The sequence below is a fragment of the Helianthus annuus genome, chromosome 5 (genome assembly GCF_002127325.2).
Source record: "Helianthus annuus cultivar XRQ/B chromosome 5, HanXRQr2.0-SUNRISE, whole genome shotgun sequence".
Classification (NCBI taxonomy): domain Eukaryota; kingdom Viridiplantae; phylum Streptophyta; class Magnoliopsida; order Asterales; family Asteraceae; genus Helianthus; species Helianthus annuus.
This window is the reverse complement of record NC_035437.2, coordinates 41689813-41709202: the sequence shown is the minus strand read 5'-3', so window position 1 is coordinate 41709202 and position 19390 is coordinate 41689813. Positions and strand designations below refer to the sequence as shown.

The following is a 19390-nucleotide window of genomic DNA, read 5'->3' as shown; positions in this document are numbered from 1 at the left end:
TCCAGAGAACTTGTGAACAACAACTTGAGGCAGCAATGTATTCAGCTTCGCATGTTGATGTAGCGACACACGTCTGCTTCTTGCACTGCCATTGACTAGGCGATTTCCTAAAAACTGACATCCAGCCGTTGTGGATTTGCCGTCGATTTTACATCCGCCAAAATCAGAATCACTGAATGCGACCAAGTCAAAGTTATTATCCCTAGGATACCACAGACCGGTGTCGGGGTAAGCCTTCAAATAACGAAAAATCCTTTTGACAGCTGCAAGATGTGAGGCCTTCGGATTAACTTGATATCTGGCAAGTAGGCACGTTGGATACATTATATCTGGCCTTGATGCTGTGAGGTACATAAGGGATCCGATCATCGCGCGATAGTATGAAGGACTAACAGGTTCACCCTTCAAGTCAGGAGTTATTCCGTGATTAGTCGGCAGTGGGGTACCAATGGGCGTTGCATCGGACATCTGGAACCGGCTCAAGATGTCTCCAACATATTTAGTCTGATGGATAAATATCCCAGACTCCGTTTGTTGCACTTGAAGGCCCAAAAAGATATTCATTTCCCCCATAGCACTCATCTCGAACTTATCCTGCATGATGCGCTCGAAATTCCTACACAAAACATCATTAGTAGAACCAAAAATAATATCATCAACATATACCTGAACCAGAAGAAGATCTCCATCTTGTTCTTTGATGAAGAGAGTACAATCGATAAGACCTCTTCGAAAGCCGTTCTCCAGCAGATATGTAGATAAGGTTGCATACCAAGCTCGTGGCGCTTGATGAAGACCATACAGAGCTTTGTTGAGCAACCAAACCCTATCAGGATGGACAGGATCTTCAAAACCTGGAGGCTGTTCGACATATACCTCTTCTTCAACCACACCATGTAAAAATGCACTTTTGACGTCCATCTGGTAAACCTTGAATCCTTTGAATGAGGCATAGGCCAGAAAGATCCGAATAGCTTCCAGACGTGCAACAGGTGCATAGACTTCGTTGTAGTCGATCCCTTCTATCTGACGAAAACCTTGAACGACTAAACGAGCTTTGTTTCGAATAACCACTCCACGGTCGTCTTTCTTGCATTTGAAGACCCATCGAGTGCCAATCTTCTTGTAGTTCTCAGGCTTTTCAACAAGCTTCCAAACACCAAGCTTGTGAAATTGCTGTAATTCTTCTTGCATGGCTTCGACCCAAGCACTGTCTTTCAATGCTTCTTTCCACGACTTTGGTTCTTCTTGTGACACGTAACACGCGAAGGACCAGTCATTTTGTTGACCAGATTCTCTTATAGCTGAATACAAACTAGCATTCCGGTTGTTTCTCAGCTGATTACGCGTCTGCACACCGCGATGGACATCTCCTATGATATTCTGCTGGGGATGGGTATCGTGAATCCTCATTTCAGGATTATCCGGTACACGAGCATTGATACCCAAATTGTTCAGATTAAGATCAACAACCAACTCCACACCAGGAATGTCAGTAGAGGTGGATGCATTTCCTTCAGCAGTATCTACATTCTGCGTATGAGGTGTATCTACAGAAGCACCTTGAACAGGAGCAGCTAGAGCTGAAGATCCTTCAGCTGCATCATGATATTCATCATCTTCAGAAGAGTCATTATAATCAGCAGCATCTTCATAAACCTCATTTTGAACCATATTGTTGACAGACGTAGAAGCTTGAGGGTCAACAACAATAGGTCTAACCAATGGTGAGACAGCAGCGTTGTCACTTTCCAACAACATTCGAGCCGCTGCTGATTCTTCGTCAAAGGTTGGCAGATTAAAGGAGTCAAATAGCCCATCATAATCGAACATCCACGGATCACCCGGAGCCCTAACAGGACTCGTGTACCTTTGAACCCTAACTTCGCTCCATAGCTCAATCTTTTTAGTAGCTAGATTCCAAACACGAAAATTCGGAGTAGCATATCCAAGGAAGAAACCCTCGATAGCTTTTGCACCAAACTTTCCATCCGGCTCAATCATAGTACAAGGAGCACCAAACGGTTCAAGGTAAGAAAGATCCGGTTTCCTTCTCTGAAGGAGTTCGAAGCAAGTCTTGCCATGTCTCTTTACTGTAAGAACTCTGTTCAACGTGTAGCAAGCAGCCGATACAGCCTCTCCCCAGAATTGAATAGGGAGTTCCGACTCTACTAACATTGTTCTTGCAGTTTCAATAATAGTCCGATTCTTCCTCTCAGCGACACCATTTTGTTGTGGAGTATAACGAGAACTGTACTCATGAAGAATGCCTTTAGAAGTACAAAACTCATCCATAACTTGATTCTTGAATTCAGTTCCATTGTCGCTTCGGATCCTTTTCACTTTCAACGTATAGAGATTCTCCAACATTGTAAGAAGATCCTTGAGGATGCCAGGAGTTTCACTTTTGTGTGCCATAAAAGATACCCAAGAAAATCTAGAGTAGTCATCAGTAACTACTAAACAATAAGCATCACCAAACGTTGTCTTGTGCTTCATAGGTCCAAAAAGGTCCATATGAAGACGTTCGAGAGGCATGCTAACAGTGTTGATTTTCTTCAAAGGGTGAGACTTCTTCGTTTGCTTCCCCTTTTGGCACGAGACACAGATATCTTGTAGATGAAAACTTCTTACAGGCACACCATTCACAAGATTATTTTTCACCAAATGGTTCATCTTTCTCAAGTGAATGTGTCCCATTCTTCTGTGCCAAGATATAGACTCCTTTTCTGTGGCTTTTGAGACAAAACAAGTAACTTGTGCAGATGTTGTAATCGCCTGGCTCATGTCGAGAATATAAAGATCATTAACTCTCGGAGCCGATAAGAGAATCCATTCTTGTGGAATTTTGAATCCAGGTTTCAGCACATAGCAGCCAGCGTCATCAAAAATCACTGAGAACTTTTTATCGCAGATTTGCGACACACTCAGAAGATTGTGATCAATATGCTTCACATAATTGATCTTGTCAAAACACACGATGCCATTGGAGATACTTCCTTCTCCAGTGATGTACCCTCCTTTATCACCCGCAAAGGCAACATACCCTCCTCTTATATTTCTCACGTCATACAGGAGCCGTAAGTCGCCAGTCATGTGCCTGGATGCTCCACTATCAACAATCCAATGACTATTAATAGTTCCTCCTAGAACATCCTGCACATGTCAATTAAACACATCAGTTGAGAATGGGGACCCAAGCCTTAGTGGTCTTGGGTCGTCCCTTGGCATCACGATACGTAAGCTCTATCTCTTGATGGTTTTCAAGAACAACTGCTCCCCCTGAATTGTCACCCGACTTAGGTAACCAAGTTTGTCTGTGCCTACCAGTTTTTGAAGATTCTGGTTTTACAGGCTGTGACACACTTGGTTCCTTCTGTACTGTTTTAACTTCAGATTTTAGAGCTTTTTCAACAGTTTTTATGTTCTTACGTCGTTGTTTAGTTTCTTGTTCTTTTACAGTTCGTTTGTCTTGTTTAGGTGAAACTGACCGACGTTGAGGGTGAACTGTTTCAGGTGGAGTTTTCTCAACAAACTTCTTCTTTGGAGCATTTGGGCAATTTCTGATAATGTGCCCAATTTCTCCACATTTGAAACAAGTTCTCCTTTCAACAGACTTAGGAGAACTTGATCGACTACCAGATGTTGAGCCTGTAGAACCTGAGGTACTTGCTCTTTCATCACACCCGTTTGTGTGTTGGGTGTAATTGTTATCACTGTTTCTTTTCAAAATCTTGACTTGTTGTACAAAATCAGTGTTTGATTTGTTTTCAAAAGTCTCAATTTTATCTGTACCTTTTGATGCTACAAACTTAACATCTTTTCCTTTCTTCACGTAACGAGCTCCTTTTGATTCGACCTTAGCCTTTGGCTTTGGAGCTCGTTGAGGTTGTTTACCTTTAGAAGCAGTCGGTTGTTGATTGGTTGGAGATTTTTGATTCCTAAACTGTTTTCTAATTTCAGATTTAGGAATTGGATCACATTGTGTCACCACAATTCCTGGTAGAGTTTTTCCCAAAAATTTGTTTGTATTGTCTTCAAAGACTTTATCAATCAAAGATTTATTTACATTTTTAATTGGAAAAACGTGATCTGAATAGATTTTACTATCTCCAACCAAGGTATACAACATATTACTGCTTTTAACAGTAGACACCGCCTTCTTTTCAACCTTGACAGGATCTATCACTTGTTTCTCGACTGATGAAAGCTCAGGAGTATCAGGATCACAAAGAATGTGATTCTCTCGTGGAATATCTACTCCTTTCATCTTGCTAAGTGATTTATCCTGATCACTTACAGCCACTTCTGATTCATCATCCGATGTCTCATAGTCCTCGATAATTGGAGGACTTTGCTTCATGGATGGTGAAGCTTCTTGTTCGTTAGAGGCTGTGTTTGAAGAATTGTCCGGTTTGAACCCAAGGCCAGTAGTAAACTCCTCAACATCAAGAGGCACACTGGGTTCATACCGAGGCATTTCTTCCTCATCAGGCATCTTGGTATAGTTGTTCATCAGGGGGGGCGGACATTTGTTATACCCTATGCCTTTCTGGTTTCCTTTTAGTTGTTGAACATCGATGATGTGATCAAGCACAAATCGGGAGTTAGAATAACTATCCAATTTCTGTTTGATCGCATCATGTTCGCATTGGGCAATGGCTAATTGCTTTTTAGTTTCTTCCACAGTGTTAATATATTCATTTATACTCACTTGCTTGTGGTAAACTACTTTGTTAACCTCGGACACATTTTTCTTTAAAGTTTCTATTACAGATTTAAATTCTTTTTCATTCCGGGTTAAAGCCATGTTTGCCTCTTTGCATTTCGATAGTTCAATAACCAAATTCTGGTTATGACTATGAAGCTTTTCTGATTCAAGCTTCATCTCTGCACATGATTTACAGATAATAGGAGCAGGAGGTTCAGAAGTTACCTGACTAGTAGAGGCTGAGCCGTTTGCCATAAAGGCAGATTGAAAAGAAAAAGCTCCATCTTCAGAAAATAGCTTTTCCATTTCCGTTGATGTAGCAGCAGCCCCTTCCTGATCAGAATTGATTTCTGACATTTAAGCTCATCAGCTTCATTCAGTAGCTCCTGAATATCATCATCTCCTTCTTCATTCACATCAGGCTCTGAGTGATTATCCCCAGAAACAGAGCCTTCTTCATCCGAACTGCCAGAATAACCAGAACTGTCATCGCTCCCAGAAGATTCTTCTTTTTGAACCTGCTCGATGACCTTAGCATACAGTGCAGTTCCACTTCCCTGATCACCTTCACCAAACTGAACTGACCAGTCACATCCTTCATCAGCTTGAACAGCCAAGGCCCGATTGTGATTGGTAGTTCCAGGCTGTCCCTGATTGTTGTTCACTGCCACCATCCTCCTCTCACGGTTTTCTTGTTGGGCATTCACATTTGTCTGGTTTCTGAAAGGGTTGTGATTGCCGTGTTTTGTTGGTCGAGTGCACTCACGTTTGAAGTGCCCTTTCTCGCCACAGTTAAAGCACGTGACGGCATTAATATCAAACCCATACTTCGTGTTTTTCTTTCCTTCCAACGAAGTTCTTCCAGTTCGTGCCATGAAATCTTTTGCCCTTCTAACCGCACTAGCAAAAGCCCATTTAATATCCATCAACTCCATTTCTTCCTTGTCGATCTGATCATAATCTTCATTGGTCATGTTGATGTTTCCAAGCTGACCTGCTACCAAACCACAGTATGCACTGACCATGGTGTTGATAATCTCCATATGTTCCTTAGCAACTTCAATGCTAAGGTGTGCAAGATTTGAGTTGTCGACTCGGATTGTGTGATGACTTTGGGGTTGAGGTTGAGGATTGCTTGTATAGTGAGCTTGCTGTTGTTGTTGTTGAGGTTGTGGTTGTGGCTGTGTTGGAACAGGAATGTAGGACCTCGGGTCGAATTGAGGTTGTGGTGGAGCAGCTGTTGATTGAGAAAACGGAAAGGAACTTGAACTTGTATTGGACACAAATGCAGTCTGCAGCTTAGGTTGCTGTTGCTGAGCTGCAGCAGATCTTGCCAAAACATCGAATCCTGGAAGATACATTTCCGTATTCTGAGGAGCTGGAGCACGCCTTGCTTTCCTAATTTCTTCATCATTTTTATGTTCCAGCTTTTGAATGAACTCATAGATGTTGACTTGATCTAGAGTTCCAGTATGCTTCAATAGTTCAATGAAGGAACTCCACTTTGGAGGTAAGGCGTCAGCAAATCTACTCACCATTTCTTGTTGAGTAGCAACAACTCCATAAGCACACATCTCACTAATCAAATGATAGAAACGTGTGATCATATCATTCAGAGTCTCGTTTTCCAAAAACTGAAAGGATTCAAACTCTTTCTTCAACAAATCATGCCGAGATTTTCGAGCAGCTGCATTGCCTTCTCCTTTAGCAACTAAGGCATCCCACAATGCTTTCGTGGTCTTGCAATATGAGAACTGATGGTAGATGTCTTTGTTGAGTGCTTGAGTAAGTGTGGCAAAGGCCTTTTTCTCCAATTCATAAGCCTTCTTGTCATTTTCAAGCATATTTGCATAACCCTCTGAAGTTGACGCAGCAGTCTCTAGATTAGTATTGAACGCATTGATGAAACACGTCCAAAGATCAGTGCTTTGCCCTTGAACATATGTGTGAAAACGGTTTTTCCATGATGGAAAATCGTTCATATGATTCAACTTAGGTGGACGGTTGTTGCTGCCAGTTTCACTCTCACTAATCAGAAGGTTCTGTAGACTTTGACTTTGATTGGATACCAAAGCCCATTGACTTGGACTGATTGATGGCTGTGGAACCATGCTTTTTGCCCAATCTGCAGCAGTCACTAACTCTTGATTGTTTCGTGAGTCCAAACTCCAATCCCATGGACTTGTACAGCTCATTTTGATCAAATATAAGTATCAAGCCTACACACCACAAACTGTTAAGTGCAAAAACAGATATGAATTGAAAGATGCAACCTGTTCGAAAGATCAATACTTGTTCGAATGATCAACAGGGTTCGAAAGATCCTTGTTGAGTTTCGAACAAAAACTTCGAAGGATGACTTCGAAAGATTGATTTATACGAAGGATCCTTATCTTTCGAAAGATAATTTCGAAAGATTCTCCTTATGTTTCGAACACAGGTCTCGAAAGATGACACTTGTTCGAAGAATCAACAGTGTTCGAAGGATCACTGTTGATGGCTCGAACAATAACCTCGAAAGATAACCTTGAAAGATTCACCCAACACGAAGGATCCTTATCTTTCGTAATGAACAGTGACTCGAAGAATGTATCTATCGAAAAGATTCCTTGACTCGAAGGATAACACACTGACTTCGAAGGATGTTCGAAGGATGGTTATCTTTCGAATCTCCTTGATCGAAGGATGATCCTTCGAGCTCGAAAGTTATCTTTCGATGTCTGACACACTGCCGAAAGTACTGATGGGTTGGTGAGAAAAGTGACAGGTTGGTGTACCAACTTTCGGCAGAAAGGATGTTCTGCCACCAACTTTTCACCAAACAATTTGACTTTCAAAAAGTTTACCCAAAATGGCAACCTTATCCCCAAGTGCAGTCACCGGAGACAAACCGGAAGAATGGCCGGAAAATTCAAAGTTTCACAAAACAAATTTTATGATTACCCAAACCGACCCTGAACACTCCCGAAGGTTTAGAAACCGTTTTTCAGTTTAAACAAGCAAGAAAACCACCAAAAACGGGTGCTAAACCAAGTGTTCAAACACACCAAGAACTTGAACAAACCGGTTTTAAACAAGGCAAAGAGCGAGGCTCTGATACCACTTGTAGGTCCCTTTTCTCGGAGGATCGAGAACAACCTAAACCTTGTTATACTAACCCACTAGCGAGTGCGGAATCCAAGCTAGTAGGCAAACCAGGATGAAGCAAGAACAAACACAAGAACACACAAAGTTCACCGATTAACACCACTGTATTAATACGTATGAAGGTTACGGTTACAAGCACAATGTTTACAAAACCAAAGATGTAAACTCTCAAGTGTGTGTGTGTTTCCAGCAGAATGCTCTCAAGCTCTCTATCTCTTGTCTGTGTGCTCTCTCTCTAACACTAACACACTGCATGGGTATTTATACCCATACATAGCAGATCTGGTCGAAGGACTCGATAGATGGTCCGAAGGATCATCTATCGATGACAGGGAGCTCGAACGATCAGCATGGACATCGAAGGATCATCCTTCGATGTCTAATGGTTGAACCATGGTCGAACCATATCTTTCGAGCACCTCGAAGGATCAGTTGTATCCTTCGAGTCTATCCTTCGATCCAGACAACATCATGTTGTCCAAGTCAAACTAGGAGGATAGTTGACTTGGTCAACTTACAGACTGACTTAGGACATCGTTTTCATACAGACCGAACACAGACAAAGTACAGACACAAGTGCACCAACAGGTACTAGGGCAAACGAGGGATTGGGCTGGGTGTTCCACTACAATAGTTTTGGTTTAAGGGTTTTGTTTAGACAACACAAAAACTGACAACCGGTCCAGCTGACATCAACAATAACCGGCCCAGTCAGCAGGCCCAATCTAGGTCTAATCGTGGTTGGTAGGGTGGCCCAATACATGAAACATAACAGTGTTACCACAGCTTAACGGAGTTGAGATCATGAGATTAAGACGTAACTGACCTTGAGAGTTCGCGTTGTCACATCATCCCCAACTTGAAAGAAATTTCGTCCCGAAATTTGGCAAGTAAGCACAGAAGATGAGGTTATGAATCAAAATTGTGGCGGATTTTTCTCAGGTGTCACAGTCAAAGTATAAGTCGATTCAATGCACAAATTGGTGTAATTTTGTTTTGGAGTAATTTGTTTCGGTTGGTTTGTTTTATGGCTGCTCCCCAGTGATTGGTGTAATTCTCAGTCTGATTTATATATTTTTAGTATCTAGAAGGCCCTCGTACCAAAGCTAAGGCGTTAATTGCTTTGCCTTTGGGTCGGCCTAGATGTGAATAAAAACCTTCTAAGTATTAGCCAGAAAAACAAATTAATTAATTAATTGCTTTTGAGTGGGCCTAGATGTGAATAAAAACCGAGTATCGCCCAGAAAAACACATTAATTAAGGGTGTGTATATTCGCTCACCTTAATCCATATTTCCACACCCTTTAAGACGCCCCCTATAGGCCTAGACGGGGTGTCTAGGGTCTCTAAGACGCACATGGTCTAGCCCAGTACTTCGCCTCCACCCATTACCGGTAGGAGCGCGAATTTTTGTATGGAGGCGCGTACGTGACCGTCATTGCCCGTTCTTTGGGCCATTTACTAGAGGCGTACCCACTTCAGACGTTGTGGGGGATGAAGCTGATTAAGAGGTTCATCGTCCTCGGCGAGCGGTTTAAAACCCGCGCAAGTCTCATATGGGTTCTGCGGGACCTACCGGAGTAGTTCGATCTAGCCTGTCCTCCGCCAGATGCTGTAGCGGGCGTGCAGGACCCTCCGGTGGATTTAGACGGACCATCGATGCCACAATCACCACCACCTCCTGGGGCGCCCCAGTTTCCACGACACGTTATTCCAGGTCATGCCTCGGGAGCTGCAGCAGATCCGCATTTACGAGCCGACGTTGACAGGATCATGGATTTGGTGGGTTGGTTGATTCGGGAGGCGCAGGATAGACGAGAGAGGGGGGTTACCTGCCATACCGCTCCCACCACCTCGAGCACCACATCATCAGCAGCAGCCAGATCCAGATTCGGACTCGGAGTCATAGACCAGCTGCATGTACATATTTTGATATTTAGTGTTCAGCTGTAGCTTATATTTTTGTTATGGTGTATAAACTTATCTTATATATGTCATATTTAAGCTTGTTTTCAGTTATTCGGTTACTTAACAATTGTTTGTCTTAAATTGATATTTCGTAATAAATGTTGAGAATATAATACGAAAACAATTTAATTTTCAAAATGGTAAATAATATTTAAACGATACAATATTTGAATTCGGTTATTAAAATGTTGAAAATAGTATAACATTTAAACAGTATAATATTTTAATGGTTGGGTAATATTTGAAAAAAAAAAACAAAATGTTAAAAACAATATAATATTTAGACGATCGAATATATTTAAAGGGCCGATCTTGAAGACGGTAAAATATTTTAATACAAAAAATAAAACTTTTCTTTAAAAACACATATTTTTTCACTAAAAAAACATCACCCTCCAAAAACCATTAAATTACCCCACCAAAACAATTATTTTTTTCAATTAAAAAAACACCCAACTCCTAAACACCTCGTCTAGGCATAGACGGGGCGTCTAGACCCCCCAAACTTTGTGCCTGACATATCACTAAGAGCCTCTTGAATTTAGTGTCTAGACGTCTCGTATAGCTCTAGACGAGACCTCTAAAACACTAAAGGTGTCCAAATAAACAGGAAGGGTATCCAAATAGATTGTGCCTCAATTAATTAAAATATACTTGCACTATTAAAATATGTAATTGAATACAATAGTTTCGTTTAGTGTGAAAAAGGATACCCATATTTGCAAAATAGGAAAAGAAAACAATTCGTTTGGTGCAACTCCCCATGCTGATCTCGTAAAAACCTTCTGACACAAACACATCATCAACAACCACATGCGAATCGATCGCCGTTGACAACCAAAACCTCGTTGATTCACGTCGGAAACTATACATGTTGTTATGCACGCAAAACAACAACGTAAATGTATCGGGGTCGGGGGATTTATCAAAATTGTTCCTAGGGTTTCAAAATCAGTGAATTCCAATGGCATTGTTGCGTAAACTTTTATCCAAGAAGCTGCCAGAAAACCTTGTGTTTGTCTTCGAAAGAATTTATGGTAAATATTTACCCTTAATGAAGTAATTAGGTTGATATATTTGTATGTGTTTTTATGCAATATGATTGATTATATCCTTCTGTAGAAACCTTTCTTCTTTTATCATCACTTCACTTCCATCTAGGGTTTGTAATTTTATTTTCATCTTCTGTTGACAACTGATCAGTTTTCATAATGTATTTAAATTTTCTTTGTAAGTGTGGATTTTATATATTGATTACTTCCACCTCTTCGAGGACATCATTTGGGGATAGGAGTTCTTGGAGACGTCGTATTAGGGTTAGAGACTTTTAGAAGATAAACTTGTCATAGATTTGTCTTGTTGCCCTGTCTTTTTCATTCCTTTTGTGTGTTCTAGCCTTGCCTTAGTGTTTTCTTGGCATACATTATTTTAGGGGAGTGTATAGGTACTTGCATAGGGTTAGTGCTTCTTTTTTCCCATGGTTTTGTTATTTTATCCGTAGCTACTATAGTTTACTCACTCTTGTTATCGGTAGTTTACAATTTTCGTCATTAGTACTTTTCTATGGTTTGTTGCTTTGTTATCGGTAGTTTACCACACCGTAGATGTAAAACAGGAAAAAAAAAAGCAAAACAAAAAACAGAGATACAATCTCAATGGGAGCAACCTCTCTATCCTCCTGGTATAGACGTAAGGTTTACCCCCATCACACCATCCCTAAACCCTACAAATAGCTCTACTATAAGTTGGATCATGTTGGGTACCCATGTTTGTTTGTTTATTGATGTGCTTAATTACTTATCTTTGTTTGCTCATGCTTTGAGTTTGTTTAGATGGCTAGTCTATCATTGTTTCCTCTTGTTCAGCAGTTCTCGTCATGGCATTGTCGTTTTAGTGTTTTACTAAAAAAAATTACCGGGCATTATCCTTTACAAAAAAAAAAGATTAGAACTTATTTCAGTTTGATATTTGGTGTATATATAGTCTTTGACTGCTGTTTCACCACTGGAGCTTGGGAACAAGATTATAAAGCTTATGTGGGTAAAGTAATAACTCAACAAAAGGAAATGTACCCTGAATGTTCAATCATGATTCTTGATTTCCGGGAGGCAGATGAAGAAAACAGGATTGCATCTGCTTTGGCAGACTATGATCATATTACCATAATGGACTATCCTCGCCATTACGAAGGTTGTCCATTGCTCTCATTGGAGGTGATCCACCATTTTTTAAAATCAACAGAAAGCTGGCTCTCAGTTGCGCAGCAAAACATTCTTATAATGCATTCGGAGATTGGTGGTTGGCCGGTTTTGGCTCTCATGGCGGCCGCTCTCGCACTTTACAGAAAATATTTCACCGTTGAGACCAAGGCCTTGGAGATTGTTTATAAGCAGGCTCCTATTGCGTTATCCAATATGTCACCAATTAATCCTATGCCTTCTCAATTGAGGTACTTACAGTATGTGTCAAGGAGGAATGCTAATGCTGCTGACTCAGAATGGCCTCCTGCAGACAAGGCACTTACTTTGGATTGTGTTATAATGAGAATGATTCCGGATTTTGATGGAAAAGGTGGTTGCTGCCCTGTGTTTAGGATTTATGGGCGCGATCCTTTGTTGCATGTTGATAAAACTCCCAAACTTCTATTCTCAACGCCAAGGAGACGAAAGAATATTCGGTACTACAATCAGGTAAGATGTTAGATATATGTACATATCTAATATTGTTACATGTTTCTGGTAAGTAACATGCATGCTATGTTTGTGTTGATTCATTCAACTGAAGTTTGTTATTCATTGCAGGCAGATAGTGAACTTGTTAAAATTGATATTAATTGCCATGTCCAAGGTGATGTTGTGCTTGAGTGTATTAGCTTACATGATGACATGGTGAAAGAAAAAATCATGTATCGTGCCATATTCAACACAGCATTCATTAAATCAAACATGTTGATACTTAGTCGCGATGAAATCGACATACATTGGGATGCTAAGGATCAGTTCCATAAAGATTTCAGAGCTGAGGTATATACATATTTCTTGAAATAAACATGAGCATTCATATTTTTTTTCATTCGGATTAACTAAATATATTTTCTTTCATTGAATGAAGCTTCTTTTCTCAGAAATGGACCCCTCAACTTCAATGGTTCCAGTAGATTTGTCTTGTTTTGAGGAAGAAGGGCTCCCAGTGGAAGCATTTGCTAAAGTTCAAGATATGTTTGGCAGTGGGGATTGGCTTGTTCCTAAAAGTGATGATGCATTAAACAGGCTGCACCAGATGCCTTTGTCCGATGTTGTTAATGAAATGTTGGAAACAAGTTATCAAAGAACTGAATCCAGAAACTTGCTTCAAACACTAACAAAAAGAAACAATAATCAGGATAAGGAAATCACTGTCGGGCCTAGAAGTATTTCCCTTCCCAGACAATTGCCATCATCATCAACACAATCACCCACAGATGCTTCTAAGAAGTCTCTATCTCTTTCATCATCCATGCCACCTCATATAATCTTGACATGTGCACATCCTTCTCTTTCTGAGAAACTACGCGAAACAGCAGCTGCTGCATCTTCTCCTCCTCTTCCACCACCAGATGGTAAGGCTAATGCGCCTCCTCCACCGCCACCACCACTTCCAAATAAGGCAGGTGGAGCACCTCCACCCCCTCCTCCTAATGCAGGGGGTGGACCTCCTCCTCCACCGCCACCAGCCCCACCTGCACCAAAAGCACCAGCACCGCCAGCGCCTCCCCCACCAAAACCCAAGGCAGCACCACCACCCCCTCCTCCAGCTGCTCCTTCTTCTAATGGAAATGCGAAAGGAGGCGCTCCACCACCTCCTCCGCCAGGTCTTTCAAAAGAATCTGGTGTGGCTGCTCCGTCTCCACCACCTCCAACTAAGGGACGCGCTCTATCAAGGACAAGTGCGGTGAAATCTCAACCGACAAAGAAACTGAAGCCTTTACATTGGTCAAAGATTAATAAACCAGCACAAGGAAGCATGTGGGCTGAATCACAAAAACATGGTGAAGCTTCAAGGTGCTTCTTTTTCTTTTTGTATTCATGACAACTTCTACGATTAGTTTTGGTGTCTTGATGTTCTCATATATCTTATGGTTGATGTTGATCGACTAGAGCACCAGAGATTGATATGTCGGAACTTGAGAATCTCTTCTCTGCATCCAATCCAAATGCAGATAAGGCTGCAAAACTAAAGACTGGAGCAGCTAATAAACCAGAAAAAATATCCTTGGTAATTAATAAAAGTAATTCAGTCAGATATACTCATATGCTTGTAACTGCACCTTTGTATCGATTTGTTAGTTATTGATATTTCACACTTCTAACAGATTGAACACAGGCGTGCATACAACTGTGAGATCATGCTTTCAAAGGTGAAGACACCATTGAATGAATTGATGGTAAGCTCAATCCTCAATAGCTACAATATTATTAATGATCAACATGTAATAGGATTTCTATCTTTCTCCTATACTTACCAAATGCAAACCTTTCTAGCGCTTCTAGTTCATGTTTTTGGTATGTAGAGTTCATCAAGGATATAACAGAACTGCAAATGTAATAAATGTCATTAGACAAGTAGGACATACATGAAATTTATAAGTTGATGTAGTTCCTTTATGTTCACAATTTCTCTCATAAGTTAATGAAGTAGGCGTCTAACTAACAATTTCTCTCATAAGTTAATAAGTTGATGTAGTTTCATTTCAACATGTTACTGTGAATATATGCCCATTCATTCTCTTGGCTATATATGTGTATATTTAAACTTTAGTCTATGTTTTCTAATAAAATCCTTTAATTATGAAATTTAACAGGATGCTGTCCTTGCTTTAGATGAAGCAGAGATGGATCTTGAAAGAGTGGATAACCTTATTAAGTTCTGTCCTACCAAGGAGGAGATGGAACAAATTAAGGTGTAATGTTAGTTAAACTAATTAATAACTAGTTCATGTCACATCACTACTAAACTAGTTTCTGTCTCTATTATTTTATACTATAAGCATCCATGGCTTTTATGTGTAATTTAACTAGCCCTTCTTTTATGCTTAGGGATTTAAAGGAGATAAGGAGCTTTTGGGCAAATGTGAACTGGTATGCAATCACCATTTTGCCCTTATATCATTTACCAACCAAACTCAATCATATGGATTTATTTCTGATTTCTGGTAATAGTTCTTTATGGAGCTGATGAAAGTTCCGCGTTCAGAAGCTAAACTCAGGGTTTTCTCTTATAAGATACAGTTTAGTACACAGGTCTGAACATATTATTACATTCACGTTTATGCTTATATTAAGTACTAGATTTTAATTTAGTGTTTTTTTTTTTTTTTTTTTTTAATTTAGGTTTCAGATCTTAGTAAGAGCCTAAACTACGTGTTTTTGTCAGTAGAACAGGTAAGTTATATATTTTACTTTAACCTTGAAGTTAATCGTATCGGTGACAGTTCAGGTGTTTGAAACTTTAATATTCATCTATGTTGATTGTTGCTTATATCAGGTCAGGAGTTCTGTAAAGTTAAGAAGAGTCATGCAGACGATTCTTTCTCTTGGGAATGCTTTGAATCAGGGAACTGCAAGAGGTGAGTTGTTATTTGACCTTTTTTTTTTTTATTTGTATGTTGACCTCTTCTTCATTAATATTATTTGCAGATTTGTGAAAATATTAAAGATATCTCCATAACTTGGTTTTGGTTTTAGGTTCGGCTGTTGGGTTCAGATTGGATAGCATCCTCAAACTTAATGAAACACGAGCCAGAAACAACAAAATGACACTGATGCATTATCTTTGTAAGGTACAATTTCTTGGTCTTCAATAAATTTATCTATTTTTATGGAAGCGGAAAAATTGTTTCTTTTACATTTTTGTTCATGGTATCTTTGGTGGATATCTTAGGTGCTTGCAGACAAACTACCTGAACTCCTGGATTTTTCCAAGGAACTTGGCAGTTTGGAACCTGCATCAAAGGTGATCTCGGTGGAATACATTCTTTGAACAAAAGTTATTTCAGGGTTTTTTTTTTTTTGACCTTTTTTTATATTATTCCAGATACAACTTAAATTGTTGGCAGAAGAAATGCAAAGTATTACCAAAGGACTTGAGAAAGTAATCCATGAAAAGAAACTTTGTAAAAAAGATGGACATGTGTCTAAACGCTTTCGGAAGGTACACACATAATCTAATTGCATTAGCAATGGGTACACATTTATAATTTATTTAGGACGAACTTGTTGGGTAAGAAGTTTGATTCAATTTGAAAAATAATGTTGCTTTTTTCACTAAACTTTTTTTTACTGAAATGTAGCTAAATGTATTTTGTTTTTCTGTGTTCAGTCTCTGAAGAAATTTCTATCTTCTGCGGAAAGTGAAGTTAAGGCCCTCGCTACGCAGTATTCTGGGGTGGTATGTCTCACAATTTTTTGTTTATATAATGTAGAGGTGGCATGATGAGCGGGTGGGTGACTGGCATTTTGGTACAGGTCGAAGCAGGTTGGATGGATTTATTTGAAAAAAAAAAGTTTTGTACATTTTTTAAACAAGTAGCCAAACTTTTAAAGGGTAACTTATGGTTACAAAACAATTTTATAACAATAATAGTCTTAACTAACTCGTAACCTAGTGGTATAGTGCTCCCCCAATAATAATAATAATAATAATAATAATAATAATAATAATAATAATAATAATAATAATAATAATAATAATAATAATAGTAATAATAATAAATAAATAAATAAATAAGTAAAAAAGTGTTGTGGGTCATATCCTTGCAAATACAAGGTTAGGTGGTATGTAGATGTAAGGAATGATTTAGAAGATTCTCAGCATTAAACATAAACTTTAGACTACTTTCACTTGACAACCCAAATTGACCTATTCATAAGCAAAATGGATTTAAACTGGTACGTCGGCCCGAAATTGCACAACTTTGTTGTAAAATTGCACTGTTCTCCTAGGGTAAAAGTGTGGACGGTTTAATTCTTTACTTTGGAGAAGATCCTGCTAAATGCCCATATGAACAAGGTAATCATCAAAAAGATTAAAATCTTGTTGACTTCGATTCTAATGATGTTCCAAATTCTCTAAAAAGCAGAAATATGATGTTATGATGTGATTTTCAGTCATTTCGACGTTGCTCTCGTTTGTGAGAATGTTTAATCATGCCCATGAAGAAAACCTCCAGCAAATAGAAGCGGAAAAGAAGAAGGCACAGAAGGAAGCTGAACAGGAAAAGTTAAAACTACAAAATCAAGCCAGAAAGGAGTCAGAAGTATTAAGAAATAACAATGAGGAGTCGGAACAAAAGGAGTCTGAACTAATAAGAAAAACTCCTATCAAAAATGCAGATTAATTGTTATTTCTTTATTCCCTCTTCAATACATATGGCAGCAATATAAGCGTGTACTGTAAATACACGGTGCCTGTATCTAACCAAGGAGCATGAATGTCTGAAATGTATAGTTGTATAATACCACAGCTTTTGCTGCAACTGAGAGTGCTGGCTGGAGCATCATTGGACTGAAGGTTAGTTTTGGTTATCCAAATTCTTTTAGCAAACTGAAGATTTTCATATCAATTTGCCTGAATTTCTTGGTGTTTTTTTTTTTTTTTTTTGCAGTGAAGACAAATGGGCACAAGTTGGCAGCTTGTAAATATATAGGAATCTTAGTGTTGTTGAAGCCAAAATTGTAAGATGGTTTGCCCTTCTATAGAGAGAAATTGCTGGCAATATATCTTGATAGAGAGTCATATATAATAACCTTTAGTTTACACACACGTTGCAAGTTATAGGAAACGTTGTAACGATTTTTGGTTGATTGGTGTAGCAAGCAAGCGGTTTTCTTATATCTTTTGCAATTTGATTGATTCTTTTGAGACCATTCTTAGTAGGTTTTAGTGGGATAGCATCTTAGATCAACAATATATGTAAAACATAACTGAGAAGTCTATTAGATTTGTATGGTGTTCGAGATCAATATTTGAATAAGTAGAAGCTGATCTGCTCTTGTATGCCATGTTTCAGAAATTGTATTCGGAACAGATTAACACACAAAGATAATGCAGAATATTCTGTTTATTAATCACAATAAGTACGCTCTAATTTTCACTTGTTCAGATTACATACATATATATACACACACACACACATACATCACTAACCCGACACCTTCAATCATTGCCTCTTAGAAGAGGTGTCAGTTTGAAGATACTAACCTTCTGACCCATTAACTTGTATAACTATCGTGACTTATTATAAACTTTAGATAATAGTTCACTTATAGATTAAATTGTAGATTAAATATAATTTAACAGTTGGTTATATAACAATAACGATATGAGGTTTGCTGGTGCTGTGTTGACAAGAGCATTTTGACAAAGAATAAAACTTCGGGTTTGATTCTTCATTTCTTCTCCCATAATAATAGCAGCAACCTCTAGATACATAGGAGAATCGATCTTTCAGTTACTTGTCTTTATTCAATCTTTTTTGTTCTTTCATGTGTAAATATTAATCAAAACAGTTACAATCTTATTGATGTATTTCTACCTCTACCTTGTAGTGAATCAATGTATTGTTGTCGTGCATCGTTGTGTCAAACTTACGTATTATTACTTGAAAGCAAAGAAATCTACATATAAATCATGTACTGTTGTGGATCATACGTGTAGTGGCGAAGCTTGAGACTTTCGACCCGGGGGGCGGAAGTCACCGGACCTAAAAGTTTCTATAAAACTGGGGGGTCGAAAACGTATATACCGAAAAATTTCTATACAAAAACTACATACTCTCCACTACTGAGCGAAAAGTTCGGGGGATCGGTCGCCCCATTCTGCTCCTTAAAAGCTACGCCAATGCATACGTGTACACATTGTTATCCCATAAAATGTGCATATTAGTTCATATGTCACCTATGGTCCCTCATCTTAGATCACTAGCATAAAACTCTAGGTAGTACTTTCTTTGAGACATACATTCCTTCATCATATTTAAGGGTTGAGATCCTGTACAAACAGTGCTAATTATAAGAACCGTAAGAACAGATCTGAACCATTGTTAATTTAAATCAAGGGTTGATATTGATTATAAATAAAACTCTTATAATTAAAAATTACTACTAACAAATTAGGGGTAATTTTGTAAAATTGCTAGTTATTTGACCATTTTCTATTAAATACAAATTCCACCAAGGTTTTTTAAACTAAAATAACTTTTATATACTTCATTATTTTTTTTAAAAATATATACCATAAAATCAAGTATTTTTTTATCTTTAATATGAGTACCATATTGCTATACCTTTTTGTATTTATAAAAGTGTTTTTTAAAAAAAGTTAACAAAAGGTGTTTTATATTTGTGCTAATAAGGTGCTGATTATGTGTTAATTACAAAATAATACAAACAAACACCAAAAGTAATATAATCAGCACATCTGGTGTGCTGATAATGGAGAACGATTGAAGATGTTGTGCTAATGTCGTTTATGTTGATAATGGAGAACGATTCGAGGACGATGTGCTGATAATGAAGAACGATTAAT

At 38.7% G+C, this 19390-nt stretch overlaps 1 protein-coding gene across 1 annotated transcript; it reads left to right on the top strand.

Moving 5' to 3' along the window:
* Positions 1-10790: 10790 nt before the first annotated feature.
* Positions 10791-17789, top strand: LOC110941198 (formin-like protein 18). Its single transcript, XM_022182814.2, has 18 exons — positions 10791-10863; positions 11810-12516; positions 12628-12849; positions 12938-13866; positions 13963-14080; positions 14178-14249; positions 14667-14765; positions 14902-14943; positions 15025-15105; positions 15196-15246; positions 15350-15431; positions 15550-15644; positions 15746-15817; positions 15899-16015; positions 16184-16252; positions 16807-16873; positions 16972-17374; positions 17469-17789. The coding sequence occupies exons 1-17, from the start codon at positions 10791-10793 to the stop codon at positions 17199-17201; spliced, it is 3126 nt and encodes a 1041-aa protein (XP_022038506.1). The 3' UTR covers positions 17202-17374; positions 17469-17789.
* Positions 17790-19390: the final 1601 nt, after the last annotated feature.

Bases quoted from the DNA above. Each gene is read 5' to 3' on its own strand.
- LOC110941198 (XM_022182814.2), top strand. From the start codon at position 10,791: ATGGCATTGTTGCGTAAACTTTTATCCAAGAAGCTGCCAGAAAACCTT. The intron at 12,517-12,627 runs GTAAGATGTTAG...TATTCATTGCAG, and splicing joins ATATTCGGTACTACAATCAG to GCAGATAGTGAACTTGTTAA. The intron at 14,250-14,666 runs GTAAGCTCAATC...GAAATTTAACAG, and splicing joins CACCATTGAATGAATTGATG to GATGCTGTCCTTGCTTTAGA.